Here is a 15,797-nt window from a genome sequence, read left to right as displayed (position 1 = left end):
TGGTCTCCGCGCTCCAGCTCCGCAGCGGCCACGATCGATCCTGCGACGGGTCTACGCGCGCTTCTGCGCGCCCCCGACGGATTTTTCCCGTTCCGGCTCTTCCCCCTTCACCTCCCCGCCCCCCTGCTCCTGCCTTTCCCGCCGCTCCGCCGCGGAGCCCGGGGGCCAGCCGGCGGCCGTGACCCCGCCCGAAACCCCTCTGGAGCCGCCCGGGGACAGTTCCCCTCTCCTTTCTTCAGCCTCGCCCGGGGTGGCCCTCGCGCAGCCCGGCAGCTCCGGGGAGCGCAGCCGGGAGGGGCGTCCAAGGGGCGTCTCGGGGCTGGGAGCAGCCCGGCCCCAGCGGGCTGCGGTCGGGGGGGTGGGGGCGCCGGAGCGGCGAGGCCCCCTCGCCGGGCTGCACGGGCCGCCGGGCCCCCAGGCTGAGAGGGGGCCGGAGCGGCGCCCCCGCCGCCCGCGCGGGGTCTCCCCCATGGTGCAGCGGGGTTCGGGATGTCGAAGACGCTGAAGAAGAAGAAGCACTGGCTCAGCAAGGTGCAGGAGTGCGCGGTGTCCTGGGCCGGGCCCCCGGGCGACTTGGGCGCGGAGATCCGGGGCGGCGCGGAGCGCGGCGAGTTCCCCTACCTGGGGCGGCTCCGGGAGGAGCCCGGCGGGGGCACCTGCTGCGTCGTCTCGGGCAAGGCGCCCAGCCCCGGGGATGTGCTGCTGGAGGTGAACGGGACGCCTGTCAGCGGGCTTACCAACCGGGACACCCTGGCTGTCATCCGCCACTTCCGAGAGCCCATCCGTCTCAAGACTGTGAAGCCAGGTACGCCGGCCCTGCCTTTTCTGTTGCGGGGTCTAGGGGGGAAGTCGGGGTGGGCGTCCTGGGAGCGGCAGCCACTCCCCACCGCTTATCGCCCTGGGGAATCTTAGACTCCGTGGTTGCTCCGGACTCGCTGGCGAGGGGGAGGGGCGGCGATGGTGATTCCCGTTTTGCCGATGGGAAAACTGAGCTCTGGCTTGGCCAGGCTGCTCTGCAAGCTGTCATAGATTTGCAACCAGAAGCAATTTGGGTTTTCTAAACCTGTAGCCCCGTCTCCTACCGAGAGTTTTTGACTAGAGGGGAAACCAGCCTTTTCCGTTCTCCTTTGTGAAGAAGGTCCTCCTGATTGTAGCATGTTCTTTGGAACAGTCTTACGCGTTTTCTAATAGGGAAAGAGGCTTTCTACTACTGAGGCACTTGGTGCCGGCGTTACTACCTAGTGTACCTAGGAGGGCTCAGCTGCTTCAGTGTTTCTTCTGCACTAGCAACACCTTGGAGCTGACAGCCTAACTCACTCGGTCCAGGTGGTTTCAGGTGTCTGGGTATCGATGCAGTACAGAATGTGGTATGTGGCCCAGCAGTGTGTTCTTGCGGGGAGCTGTTGAATAGTCTGGGTTTCTAAAGAAGACCTAGGCGCCTCTTTCGAGTCACATCTCTTGTAAATCTTTGATTTTACACCGATTTTGTTGACGTGGTGGGTGAGATGGACCCCTGTTGCCCTGGTGTGTTTCATGCGAGTAAAATCTGCTGCCAAGCACATTACGTTTAGGTTTCAAAGCATTGATCAGACTGCGTACAGTGAAACCCGATAGGATGCAATAGTCCTTCTGTATTTGTTATTCACGGCATTGTTCCTTTCGGCATTGGTTAGAACGTGGTTCTGTTTTCTGAGATGCTTGCGGGAGAGAGAGAATTATGATCACAACGTTGTTAGAAATCAAACTAGTTTTGCTGAGCGTGCCCCACTGAATATATAGTGCATCAGAATATAATGGGTTGTTTAATTGTGACTTGGGCTAGAGGAATCAGTCCATCCCTTGACTGCAAAATGCTAGAAAATTCGGGAGAAATTTTTAACATGTTCTCTCCCTCTCCCATTGTTTTTTCTTTCTCAGCAGCTCACTTTGGAAATCTCTCTTTCATAGTCCTGGGGCTTAATGGGAGCTGATGGTTTGTGGTGCAGTAGACGTATGTGAGTATTGTGGGTGTATACACACATACACACACACACACTCACAAGTCCCTGTAATCTTAAATGAAGATTTTCTTCGTGTGATCTACCTCATCATGTTCATTTAAAGCTTATGGTTTATGTAAGGTTTTCTTTTTTATTGTTAATTTGAATAACTTTGGCAGACTTGAAACATCTTCTGTATAGTTTTGCAAATTCAGAAATTCTTAACTCAAACTTTTAGTCATACGTCAAAAGGGGAGGGAAGGTTTTGGGGGCTGTAATGGCTGTAATCTAGGGAGTCGAGCACTGTCTGTAATATGCAAAATACTATATAACACATATTTACTAATCTAGATGTCATTTAGTTCAAATCCCATGAGTCAGGGAATAATGAGAACATCTGCATCATTGCCTTGTGTTTTGTTTTGATTAGTTGGGGCACGAATGAGAGTATAACTGTTATTTTCAAAAATAGTTTAAGATTTAATGGGAGGAAGTTGATGTATCCTCAAATTACTGTGATTCTTTTGTAGACTGGGAGTATTGGTTTGGTCTGCATGCTATATATTTTCTCAACGTTTATATCAAATTTGAGAAAACAAATCAGAATTTAGAGTGTATTCAGTAATACGGATTAGCTGTGTTGGATGAACATCATATGCCCCAGAGCGTAGTTGACAGTTTTACAGTAATAAAATTCTGCCCTCTTGACAACCTCAGGCACTGTCCTACTTCAAATGTTTGGCCAAAAAAGGGGAATAATTTATATTCATGGGTTGAGCATATTTTCTGATCATTAATTATAAAGGTTCTGAACACTACATTTATTTTTTTAAAGATCTGCTCTGCTTCAGTAATTTCTAAAGGATACCACTGTGTGTCATCTGAGTTATTCTTGTTTCTAAGCAAGTTGTAATTTAAAGATTTTAATTTCTCCAAGAATAGTATCCTTAGGTTTCCAATGGGCTCATGTTAAGCATTAGATTAAATGGTTTTCTTGAATGGCTATGCTAAAACAACATTTGTCATAAATAGCAAGATTTTTGCAGGTTAAGTACAAGATTTCAAAATTAAATTAAAGAAATTAAAGAGCCAAAAGAGGTAATTCCTAGAACCTGGGGTGTGATTAAAACCAGAATAAATACCATCTCCAATGGAGACAAAAATTTTATATTGTTAGGATTAAATTTGAAAAGTATGAAAATACGAAGTGAGGACATTTAAGAAGGACCTTGCTCTGCACGTTTTTTTTTTTCCCATTTTATTTAAACTCTGAGAGAGAAATGGATTTTCCAATTTAATAAGGAATTGTAAAGTGTACTTAGCACTGTCTCTTGTCTTACAGAACTGTATTCATAACATACCATTTAGAAAGTAGCACAGTACAAGAATAAACTTAACCATTTTTGTGAGATGTAATATTGGTGGGGGATGATCTCACGTTCATTGTCTTCTGACAAAGTCCATGGCAAAAGGATGTGTATGGATCCTTCCGTGTGTGTGTGTGTGTGTGTGTGTCTACTACATGCTAAGGGGAGCCCAGCCAAAGCCAGCACCAACACCCGGGTGACTTGAGGTTCTTTCTAGCAGTGACCGTCTTTAGCTTTGATTTGGGGCTTACTTTTTTTTTACTTGCAAATTCCATTAAAGATTATAATAAAATAAACTCTTTAAATATGCTTCCTAATCCTAGGCATTTCTTGAAAGAATTAGGGAATTTCTTATTGGAATCTTACTCGTATTTAGTATTCACATAGTTCTTAGTGGTGAGTACGTTTCTGCTTCTAAGATAGTCTTTAGTTTCACCCATTCCTTGGCCCAGCTGGTCACCTGTTTCTTAATTACAGCCCTGTCTTTTTTTTTTTTTCTTTTTTCCTCTGCAAAGAGAGAAGTTTTCACTTGAATTTGAACTTTGTAGTTTCACAGTAGTAAAGGAAGTTGAACTTTAGACCTATGATGAAATTGTTTCATGATCTAGTCCTGTAAGCAGGATTAGTTTCTTTGAATTTATTTCAGAGCATATTTTTAAGCAATTTCTATTCTGATTAACGATAGAAGTAGTTAATTTGGTTCTCAATTTCTCCAGACTGTGAATGTACAGATTTTGTGGAATATTCACTTCTTCATATACATTTAAACACCTATTTCAGTGGTTGCGGATTATGTGGCTTTTATTTCAGAGATTAAGGATTGATGTAATAAGTACATGAAATCCTTGTCTACTGCATTATTATGCACACTCTGCTTTCAACTACCTTATGTCTGTTACTGTATCTAGAGAAGAAAATCATGAGGATCAATGTTATTGTTTAAACAAACACTAATTTGAAACATCTTGTTTAATGCCAGTTAATCACAGGTAAAAGTCTTTGCCATTGACTCTTTGAGTGTCTGATTTATAGGGGAATTTTGTTAAAATGAGCACATTCCTAGAAATACATTCCCCATTGGTGGGGACACACTACTAGAAGCTTTTAAGTAAGGATGTGTGTGCTATGCCAGTCATCAATCACCCTACCTCCCTTTCTTTTCACTTTTGGATCTTTTTGGTTTTTTGGTTTAGAGGGGATTTTGGGCTTGTGAGTTTTGTTTGGGTGGTTGTCCTATTTGAAGAAGGGGAGAGTGAGAGAAGTTTAATTGCTAGCCTCCTAGGTTTCCAATACAAAAAAAAAATTTTTTTAACAACAGAAACTAGGGAACATAGCATTAAAATTTTGATAAACCTTAAATTGGAAACTTTCCTGTTTTCTCAAATTTTGGTAGCAATTTTTTTGGGTCTAAAATTGGTCACAAGTAATTGAAGTAACTTCAGGTTCTGGACTCTTCATTGACACCTTTGATTCATGTGAATAATGGGCTTTTGCCACAGGCGCAGAAGAAACACTTAATATTTGGCCCCTTTCAGTTTTCAGATCATTTTTATTTCATTCAGCTTAATGCTAAAACTGATTTTTGTGGAACGGAACTGTGTTCCTGGGGAATAGAAATTGTTTTTCCTCTGAGATCCTGGGGGGATGTGTTTTATAAAACCTCTTAATATAAGAGACAAATTTCAGTGTGTGTGTGTGTGTGTGTGTGTGTGTCCTGGTCTCTAATTTATGTAAGTTGATGATAAATCTGCATTTGCTCTAGTATCTGACTTACAAAGTCAGTGCATACCCTTCTCAGGTGAATAGTTTCATATAATATCTTTACTATATAACCCCTAAGTGCTTTATAAATTTTGTGAGCGCTTAGGGGTTTGGGGAGTATGTTGTAGGAGAATTTCATTTTTATGAGCCACTTCAATATTTGGTACCAATTTCAAACTCTGCCAGTTTCCACGTCAATTTTCAGTTGTTTGTAATTTGATAAAGGATACGTGTTTTGGTATGGAAGACTAGAATGGTGACTCCTTTAATTAATTAGTCAGTTTTGGTTCTCTTCTGAACTTTCAAGCAATAATTTCCTTGTAATACTGCATTTTGGCATAGAGGGGAAAAAATGCCCTTTATTTAAAACTGCTCCTGAGGGTAAAGTTTTCAGTGGCTCGGCAGCTAGTGTTGTGAGAGACGTGTTTGTGGGGAAGAGTTGCTCTTTTTTTCCTTGAACAAATACTATTCAGAATGTTTCCCTGGAAAGGTGCTTATTTTACTTTATAAAGAGAAAACAAAAGATCAATTACTGGCACACATTCATTCCCTCAACAGACATTACCCCACGTGAACCAGGGCTGGTGATATAAAAATATGAAATATAAAAGTGAATCAGAAATGGCCTCTGTCTTCCGAGAAGCTCACACTTTTATGGGAGCTTAAGATTTCACTGGTAAGGACTCTCTGTAGTAAGGGTTTTCCCTTTTCCACTTTTCCCCTAGTACCTAAATAAAACTCTTTAGGTAAGTTTGAGTATGAATTTTGGTGGAAGCTACACTAATGGGTTGCCAAGCACACTTCTAAAAAGTGGTGCGGGTTTATATGTTAGAATTTGGGCTCTCAAGTCATTCCAAAAAGAGGGAAATAAAACATAGACGCAATTACCTTTCGAAAAGCCCTTAGTTAAATTGCTTCCAAAATATACTGTATCTATGTTTTATTTACAGCATATTTTATACATTGTATTGTGCCATTTGTAGGATAGGTACTATATGTCTTGTTTCCACTTACACTGAAACCAGTTGCTGTGTTTTGGTTGAGCACCAGATGAAATAGTTTGCTCGCATTCAAGAGTTGTTTTGTTGTGTTGTGTTTCTTTTTTTTTTTTTTTTTTAACGTTTATTTATTTTTGAGACAGAGAGAGACAGAGCATGAACAGGGGAGGGGCAGAGAGAGAGGGAGACACAGAATTGGAAGCAGGTTCCAGGCTCATCAGCCCAGAGCCTGACGCGGGGCTCGAACTCACAGACCGTGAGATCATGACCTGAGCTGAAGTCGGACGCTTAACTGACTGAGCCACCCAGGCGCCCCTGTTGTGTTGTGTTTCTTTAAATAAAACCTATTTCTGGCACGCCTGGGTGGCTCAGTTGGTTAAGCATCTGACTTCAGCTCAGGTCATGCATGATCTCACAGTTTGTGAGTTCTAGCCCGCATATGGTTCTGTGCTGACAGCTCAGAGCCTGGAGCCTGCTTCGGATTCTGTCTCCCTCTCTCTCTTCTCTTCCTCTGCTCATGCTCTGCCTTTGTCTCTCTCTCCTTCAGAAATAAATAAACAGTAAAAAAAAAATTAAAAATAACAACACCTATTTCTTAATTTTAAGAAATTATCCCCATCTGGGTGTGCATAGTGAATTTGTAGGAGTTAAATGTGTACATGTTAAATGTGAAAGAACATTTCCTTTTTGTGGCTTGTTAGGGTCTTTGCCACCTGCTCTTATTTTCTGCCTTTGCTACCTGGGGAGAGAATTGTAAAGAATTTTGAACTTGCCCTGGCTTTGAAAGATGGATATATTTTCGTTGAGTGCAATTAGTATCCTTTTAGTAGTATGTAAGAAGCAGAAGAGAAAAACATGGGGCAAGAATATTCAATACAGATAGGTCTACAGTATAGTCTATCTCAATAGTGTGCGAGTATGTGTATAAAACCTTACTTTGTATAAATGCACAAAAACGGCATTATAGAATAATTGGAAAATGGAGAATCATACTAATTGTTTAAGTATGTAGGTAGTTCTAATATGAATCTTCTTATAAGGTGTTTTTTTTTTTAATTGGAGCTTGAAATGTTTTTCTTGTAGAATAATGTTGGTAAAGTGCTTAATGCTATTTCTACCTTCAGCCTTATTCAACTCATAATGTAATGAGTATTTTTATTTAACCCATAATGTAGCTGAAATATTACCAGTAGTACTGTGCTTTATGGTAATAGGCTTTCTTGTGTTACCTTGGAAGCCTAGCCGATTTTATAGGAAAATGCAATTTCCTAGTCTAGTAAAAAGGGAACTGGAAATAGATTTCCACCTTAACTCCCCCTTTTCTTTTGTTACAGTCACAGTTGACTGACTTCCAGAGAAGAGGGTCATACCATTATATCTCCATCCCCCCCCCCCCCCAATGTGTTCTGATGCATCTGCATTGCAGTGGTTCCCAGGAGCAATTCTGCCTCCCTCCCCGCTAATTTCAGTCATCCCATGGTGGGGATGCTTGGACTGCATTTTGCTGGGGAGCCACCTGAGTGCCCCAAACTTTTTTGTAATAATGTATTTGCGGTTCAGGGCTTTTAAAGTATTATGGAATGCAAATTGGAAGGAAATTTTGCTTCAGATTTATTGAAATGAGCATCTATTCTATTTGGAGGCTGTCCCTCTTGTTTTGGGCATGCATTATGAACAGTAACTGACTTACTTAATTAAAACTTTCTAGCATCTTTGGCTCTTTGCTTTTTCATTGTGGAGATAATTTTAAACACATAATTATTTTTCTTGCTTTCAGGAAGTTTGTGAGAGGGTACCCTGTTTGTCATTGTTGTTCTGATTAGGAATTACACGTGACTATGAAAAAGTGGGATTTTACTGCACATGATGGACATTTCACAGAAATAGTTTGATGGAATGAAAATACTCTGAAAGGGAGGGAAAAAAGAAGCATTTACTAGTAAATGCTTTATTTCTGACCTTGGTCAAATAGAATTAAGTGAAATTGGCATTTTTTTCCTCTAATAAAATAATTTTTAAAAATCCCCTTTAATGGAGTAGCCTTGGAGATCTGTTACTCTTTGGATATGGTTATCCAGTTTGCAACAGGTATCCGGTAATAGGTAGGTCAGATCTCATCAGGAAGGGAAAAAAAAATCCTAATTCACATGTCAATTTCTGTGTTTGTAAGGATTCTTTAGCAAGTGACAGAAACTACTGAGGTTAATTTAGGCTAAGAAATTTATTGGCTTACATACATGAAAATGCACGCCTACGGCTAGCTGTAACAGCTAAATTCATGCTCTCAAGTGATGGTCGTTGGGACTATTACTTGGCTCTTTTCCTCTGCGTTGGCTTCTTTTTCAACTCAGATCTCCGTGTAGCAAGAGAGGTGGTTCTGAATCCCCAAGTCACACAGAGTCCTTAAAGCTTCTCATCTTTGTTCTGGAATCCAGTAACAAATCTCATGCAGGGACTTTGTGCCCATCCCTTGGACCAGTTGTGGAGAGAGGGCAGCATGGTACCCTGATTGGTCAGGCCTGTGTGAGATGTCTACTGCTGCAGCTGGGAATAGAAAGCACAGTGTGATTAATAGCTGTTCTAGAACCCCAGGAGATAAGGGATGGATAGTTCCTCAAAAGACGGGATGCTGGCCTCTTTTAAAAGATTTAATCTCTCCTACTTTGAAACCAACAGCAGTACCCAGTTGTCATCAAGCTATCGTTTTTTAAAAACCAGATAGACTCTAGACCCAAACTGAGGCACTCCTTTTACTCAAATAGTTTATTTAAATATTACAATTTTTGAAGTTTTTGATTTAAAAGTTGCTTTTATCTAAATGGTCTTTAAGAGTTCAACATCCTAATTTAAAAAATTTTTTTAAGTTTATTTTTGAGAGAGAGAGAGAGAGAGAATCTGAAACAGGCTCCAGGCTCTGTGCTGTCAGCACAGAGCCCAACACCAGGCTCGAACCCACGAACCATGGGATCATGACCTGAGCCGAAGTTGGAGGCTCAACAGAGTGAACCACCCAAGTGCCTCAACGTCTCATTTTTTTTAAAAGTACTGGTTGTAGTTTTTCGTTTTTCTTTTTTCTTTTTCTTTTTTTTTTCTGTGTAAAATCAAGATTCTTTGAACAGTGCTGCTTGTTCTTAGGTGGATGGGATACTTTGGAGGATCATTTAATTATCTTTGGCAGTGAGAAAATGATTATTTTTTTTATAATCTTTTTTAAAAATTTTTTTTTAACGTTTATTTATTTTTGAGAGAGAGAGAGACAGAGCATGAACAGAGGAAGGGCAGAGAGAGAGGGTGACACAGAATCAGAAGCAGGCTCCAGGCTCTGAGCCATCAGCCCAGAGCCCGACGCGGGGCTCGAACTCACAGACCGCGAGATCGTGACCTGAGCTGAAGTCGGACACTTAACCGACTGAGCCATCCAGGCACCCCGAGAAAATGATTATTAATCTAGTTAATGGAATTTTTAAAACCTAAGATTATTGTACCATTTGAACATGAAATTCTAAAATAATTGCTTTCCAGGATATTTTGCTTTTAAGACAATGGTCTTCTTAAATATAAATTTAAGGATGCATTTTTATTGTATTTCTAAGCGTTTCCTAACAATACCTTTCAACCATGATTTCAAAGAAGTCAAACATAATGAGCCTACTACTTCACTGACTCTTTGAAACACTCTTACACTTAAGCGTGTACTGTGGTATCTGTTTAATCGCCTAAAAAGTTACTTGGAGACATTGTAGGATAAAATCAAACTACCTTTGTTTTTTTCCAGCCTCCACTGGGGGTATTTGGAGTGGAAGCTGAAAATTGGAAGAGGGGTGGATAATCCGAATATCTTTGCACGCTATTTTTACCTTCTTGATTACCATATAAATATCTTCAACTTGGTACCATAAAAATAATGTTAATATCAACCTTCAGTTGCCATGAACAGTAGGAGTTTTGCAGTTTGGCTCATTGTGGTCTGGTAGTTTGTATCTTTAGTGAATGTTGAACATTGCCAAATTAATGGTAAATATTCTGTACATCAAAACCAGCATTCACGGAATTGGGTGTGATTTATCAAGAATCATAGCATGATTTTGTATTTTCAGATTAGTTTATGTCCATCTTGGGACGTCTTTAGACCGTATTTGGAAAATCGCTGCTTCTACTGCAGAAGTCTATTACCAGAGTTCAGTATTAATCCCATATATTGATTGATTAAGCCATGGAATCTGTTAAAATAATACAATTTCCTTACTTCTGCTCACAGAACTGTATCTTAACCCATCTCTGTAGCTTTGGGCAAAAGAACATTTTGTTAAAATATTATTAATTTTAGCTACGGATACTTTTCACTAGTTTCAGTGTTTTAAGTTGGAATGTCCATACTCCTTAAAAATTTAGTTTCCTTTTAATAGAGTTAGAATTGCTAACTAGAGCTATCTCATAGTGAAATGCTGGTGAATGAAATGACCCATCAGCCTTCCTTTGGTGGCACCTCTAGGGTGACAACCTTGCCCTGGGTCTAATAGGAATATTCTGACTTGGGGACTTGTTGCAAGAATGCTAGCTGCCGAGTACTGAGTAACAGTCGTATGTCCGTGCATTATACACCCACCTCATCGGGTTTATAAGGTTGTGTGTGTTGGCATACGTATATTCCTGGAAAGAACTTTGTGTGTTGTCATTCTCTATGAGTCAGGTGTTATCCTCTCTCTTTTACATGTGAGAAAACTAAGGTGCAGAAACATGAACACACTGAAGGTCTCAGACTCACGAGGAGGACTGTGAACTGAAGTAACTTTTTTTTTAAACTTTTTTTAATGTTCATTTATTTTTGAGAAAGACACAGTGAGTGGGGGAGGGGCAGAGAGAGAGGGAGACACAGAATCGGAAGCAGGCTCCAGGCTCCGAGCTGTCAGCGCAGAACCTGACACGGGGCTTGAACCCACGAACCGTGAGATCATGACCTGAGCTGAAGTCGGACGCTTAACCGACTGAGCCACCCAGGCGCCCCTGACCTGAAGCAGCTTTGAGTCTTCCCTCTTCACTTTCCAGATAGAAAATTATTTCATTGTGTCTGGAGAATCTGCCATACTTCCTTTTTCTCTATTAAAAGGAAAAACCCCCACGATTTTGAATTGTTCGAGTGGGTGTTAAATTCAGTAAAACATTGGGCAAGTACTTAAAATAAAAGCTTCGTTGCTTCTGTTTCTAAACAAAGTTTGTGGCAGTGCAGTTTAATCCGTATAGCCAAACTGTGTGATGAAGTAGTTATTCCCAAGAGTTACCAATCAGACAGAAAGTTAGCATTAATTCTTGCTACTGTTGTAAGATACTGTTCTCAGCAGTTCTATGTAAAGGCCTGGATACTCTTAGCATAAATATACTTGTGAAAATTGTATACCTGATGCTGCAAATAATACCTTGTTCTCATGTTTCGTGTCCACTCACTCTGTAATTCACTCACCAGGAAGGTGTTTGTTAACACACGCATCTTGAGCCAGGTGGCCTAAAAAATGCTCTGATGAATGTACACCTGCATAAATTTTGGAACTCGGGATTTTTTTATAAACATGCAGACTCTGTTCAAAGCATACTTTGCTTTTAAATAAAATTCAGCTAAGCTAGATAGAAGAATAACTCATTGTATTCAAGTAGATCTCTCTGCTTCCAGGCTTCAGGAACTACACGCTAAGGTGGTTCCATTGAAGAGGCAGTGAAAGCAGGTCGTGAAGTATTGGCACCTCTTATTCTTTAAGTGTTTGTGCTGTTATGTTTTCTATTTGGGCTTAAAGTCAGCCATTCAGCTGGAAGGAACCATAGCAATCCAACTAATACCCTTAGTCTACAGGTAAATAAATTGAGGCTTAGCAATGGCACGTAACTCTGCTCAAGAGTCGTAGCGCAAAGCTGGCAGAGCAGGGACTAGAACTCGGGTTGCGTTTATTTTGGCTTCTGGCAGAAGCATTTCTGTAGGAAAGTTTAGCGAAGTTGGTGGGGGAGAAAAAAAGAAGTAACCTGTTAAACATCTTCTGTCTCTTTATGAGATCTGCCTGATTTTGGAATTAATCAGGCCAGACTCGGTCTGTCATGCCATCAGCATGCAACGAGTGTTGTTGTGGTACAGAAGGAGCTGGAGCACAAGAAAGAATTTTAATCGTTATATATAATGTCACAGTTTTCCAGGGCATTTGTAGCCTTACGTAATGCAGTAGTCTGTGGTTAAGATCTACATAGCCAGACAATTGTTGGCTGGTGTAACAGCTGTATGTGTGAGTATTGGTTCTTGTTAGTTGTTTTTAGCTTTGAAAAATTATTTCTCCTCTCAGAAAGATCCTCCACAAGGCTTTCACTGGAGTCCTTCTGAATGGGCGCCCTGTATGGCAGACTCGGGTTTCTCTTCTTGCCCTTCTCGGTGGGGTGATAGTACAAGTCCGAGTTAGAGCCGGCTCCACTTCTGTTTTTTTCCCTCAGCCTGACAAGGGGATGCAGTGGAGGAAAATGAGTTCTTAGGCTCGGGACTGCTCAGGGATGTGGTAGAGGAACCGTCAGGGGCACTTCTGGCTCAGGATCCTTGAGCTTGCCTGGCTGGGATGATGGTTGACATGACTGAGATGCTCCTGCTGAGTACAGGACAAGTAGATGTCTCGGCCCACAGAGACCTGGCCCAACAGAGAAAATACCCACCTGGGTGCGACAACACTGAAGAAGGGCATCTGGGTGGCAGCGCTGGGGAGACTGTCTTTATTAGGTGTGACTTATGGGAACGGTGGCATCTTGCTTGGGCCCTTGGTGTGTCTGTGAAAGAATAGCATGGGTACCTGCTGTCAACCTACCATATATTCTTGCAGTATTGGCCGGGGTAAAGTGCAGGAAACAGAAAAGGATGCAATACAGGGAATTAGTTGCTTAGGGAATCTTTGAAAGGGCTAGAGAGCTGGGCTCAGGCCAGGAATCTGGGAGCGACTTCTAGGACACCTTGGAACAACCTGCCATGGGAGCTGTCCCGTCTGCCACTGTCAGGAAAGTGGCAATCAGGAGGCTGCCACTGCGACTAAGGCAAGAGAAACCACTGCCTTTGTGACGAAGGGGACCATAGCAGCCACTGCTGTTGCCATCATAGCTGCTTGAAGTCTGGAATGTGGTGTCTGGCCGGTGCCGTGGCAACTTCTTGATGCCTCTGAGCTGTTGACTAGAGGCTCCCCAATACCCTTGAAGCTGGAGCCTGGACGCTGATACGCCTGTGACCTTCTTTGCTAGCTGAAGACCGCTAAAAGCCACAGGCTGGTGGAGCTCTGCCTTGCTTCTGCCATCTGTGTTTTGTGTCCTACGTCTTCATGGTGGAACCAAATTTTTATTCCGAATACTAGTCGTAAAGGAACCTGGAAAATAACAGTTTTTCGTTTTCCAGCCTCTGCATTTCAGGAAGGCATACTATAAGCACGTGAATGCTGCATGCCAGCTGATGATCCCCACACATCTTTTTAAAGATCGTATTTAAATACACTTTAACCCTTTCCTGATAACTCATTGTCATTTCTGCGAGCTCCTCTTTTTGAAACGGCCTTCGTTGGAATGATCACAGGGCTGATGGATTTTAACATCTCTGTCTTTGTACTAGCTCACGTCTGTCCCGCCTCCTGCCCCTGCTGCTTGAGATATCTGTGTTTTATATCACTTGATCTCCACCTCCCCTACAAGCCGTAGGCATCCAGGGCAGGGAGAGCACCTCAAATGAAGCAACAGATTCATAGGCTGGTCAGCAACCTGTGATTTCCGTGGCCTAGAAAGATGAATGGAGCCAGTGAGAATCTTTCCTGGGGATGTGAACTCAGACAGAAAGGAAAGAATTTCCAGTTAGGAGTAGGGATTTCAGCTGAGGGGTTTTGCAGTGGTGCAGTGGAGTTGACCGTACTCTTTTGCAAGACTGATGGTTAAATTTTCAGGAATTGTGTGAGTGAGTTGTCCAGGACAGCTATTTAACAACATTAAGTTGCATAAATTTACAGTTAAGCAAATTATGTTAAAAACAAAGGTATTTAATACTCAAAACTAATGATTTCCTTATTCTCAGCTTTATTGAAGTATAATTGACAAAATTGTAATATATTTAAAGCATACAATGTGAGGATTTGATATACATACATGTTGTGAAAGGACCCCCACAATTGAATGAACATTTCTGCCCTTCACATATTTACTGTCTTTATTTTGATGAAAACACTTAAGTTAGTAAATTTCAGTTATGCAGTATAGAATTATCCACTTAATCATCATGTTATACATTCGGTTGTAACATGACTAAGGTCTGAGAAGCTAAAGTTTGCACTGTTTGCCAACCTCTCCCCTTTTCCTGTATCCCAGCCCCTGGCAACCACCACTCCACTGTTTCTATGAGAAGATTGACTCCTTTTTCTTTTTTTCTTTTTCTTTTTCTTTTTTCTTTCTTCCTTTTCTTCTCCCCCGCTCTGCTCCCCCCTCTTCTCCCTTGACTCCACGCCCTATTTTATTTTAATACATTTTATTACCATCTGTGCTCTTGGGTTTCTTCACATTTATTATCTCTGAGTGGTGGAAATGCTATATAATAGTATGGGGAGGGAGAGTCAAGGTTGGAAAGGCCATGCTAAACCATGTACCAACTAATGTTATGGGAGAAGAAAGTATGAGTGAGCAGAAGAAATGATGCATGCTGTGGGACCGAGGGGTGTTCATAGTAGACCACAGGAGGGAAGGACCACAAACTCTACTTCCCAAGGTCCAGGATCATTCTGGAGTCATCCTACGGCTCTAACCTCCAGGAGGTGCAGCCCTACCTATTTTATTCCCTGTTCTTGGAATTGTGTGAAATTTTGAATTCCTCTGTGTTATCAACCTTAATAGAACACTTTGGAATTTTATGGTATTTTATTTATTTATGATTATGTGCCTTTTCTCATGAAGAGGAGACCGTGTGTTGAAAGTTTGGGTTCAGGTTTTGTGGGATGAAGATTGAGGTAAAGAAGGTCAAGAGGGGCAGGAGCAGTGTGATGTGTGGTTATTTTCGGAGAGGAGCATTTGTACCTTGTAGTTTTTGGTCCACATCCCTGCCCCAGGTACATTTCGTATTAGAAGATTGAAATCTCCACTGAGGGATGGCTACTGTAAATGTATATATTTCACTCTGTGGCATTTTTCATGTGTAAACCGTGCACAGACTGGTAGAGTTACTTGTACACGGAGTAGCATGTTACTGTGTAAATGCCCTAAGCCTCAAAGGCTAGAGAGAGTCTTGGGGCACAGGTGGTCTCTCTGGCTTCTCTTGTAGCTCACTGCCTCAGCCTCCTCGGCTGCCTTTGATCAGCTGCTCCCTCTCTGCTCATCTCTCCAGTTTTGTTTTCTCTGTACTCTGATTGCTTCTCCCATGCGTCTCTGCTTTCCAAAGAAAAAACTGACCTTGGAGAGATCCTGCCCGCCAATCGCAGCGTGCCTTCACTTCCCCACGTGGGTTGTCCGATCTCAGGGGGTCAGGTGGAAACCTAGGGTGGCCTTCATCTATTTTCTTTTATGTTTGTCCTTGCCTAGATAGTCGGGAGCTGCCCTGTACCCCCAGAACATGTGCGTGTTATGTTTTTTCTATTTCTGGAGTTGGAAGTATTCCAGAAACCTGGTCTCTAGGTAATATTTTATTTGATGTCCTTGTTTTAGAGGTTCAAACTGGA

At 42.0% G+C, this 15,797-nt stretch overlaps 1 protein-coding gene across 3 annotated transcripts in view; it reads left to right on the top strand.

Moving 5' to 3' along the window:
* The first annotated feature begins 483 nt into the window (after window positions 1-483).
* The window catches only part of MAGI3 (membrane associated guanylate kinase, WW and PDZ domain containing 3), a 246,433-nt gene continuing 231,119 nt past the window's right edge, over window positions 484-15,797 (top strand). For all 3 annotated transcript variants that reach the window (XM_053891021.1, XM_019457884.2, XM_019457885.2), the window contains exon 1: window positions 484-805. In XM_053891021.1, coding sequence (XP_053746996.1) covers window positions 490-805 — 316 coding nt within the window. In that variant the 5' untranslated portion in view covers window positions 484-489. The remainder of the gene's footprint in view (window positions 806-15,797) is intronic.

Source organism: Panthera pardus, unplaced genomic scaffold, assembly GCF_024362965.1.
Source record: "Panthera pardus isolate Hobbes unplaced genomic scaffold, ASM2436296v1 HiC_scaffold_11, whole genome shotgun sequence".
Classification (NCBI taxonomy): domain Eukaryota; kingdom Metazoa; phylum Chordata; class Mammalia; order Carnivora; family Felidae; genus Panthera; species Panthera pardus.
The sequence above is the reverse complement of the archived record's forward strand: the minus strand, read 5'-3'. Positions and strand labels throughout refer to the sequence as shown.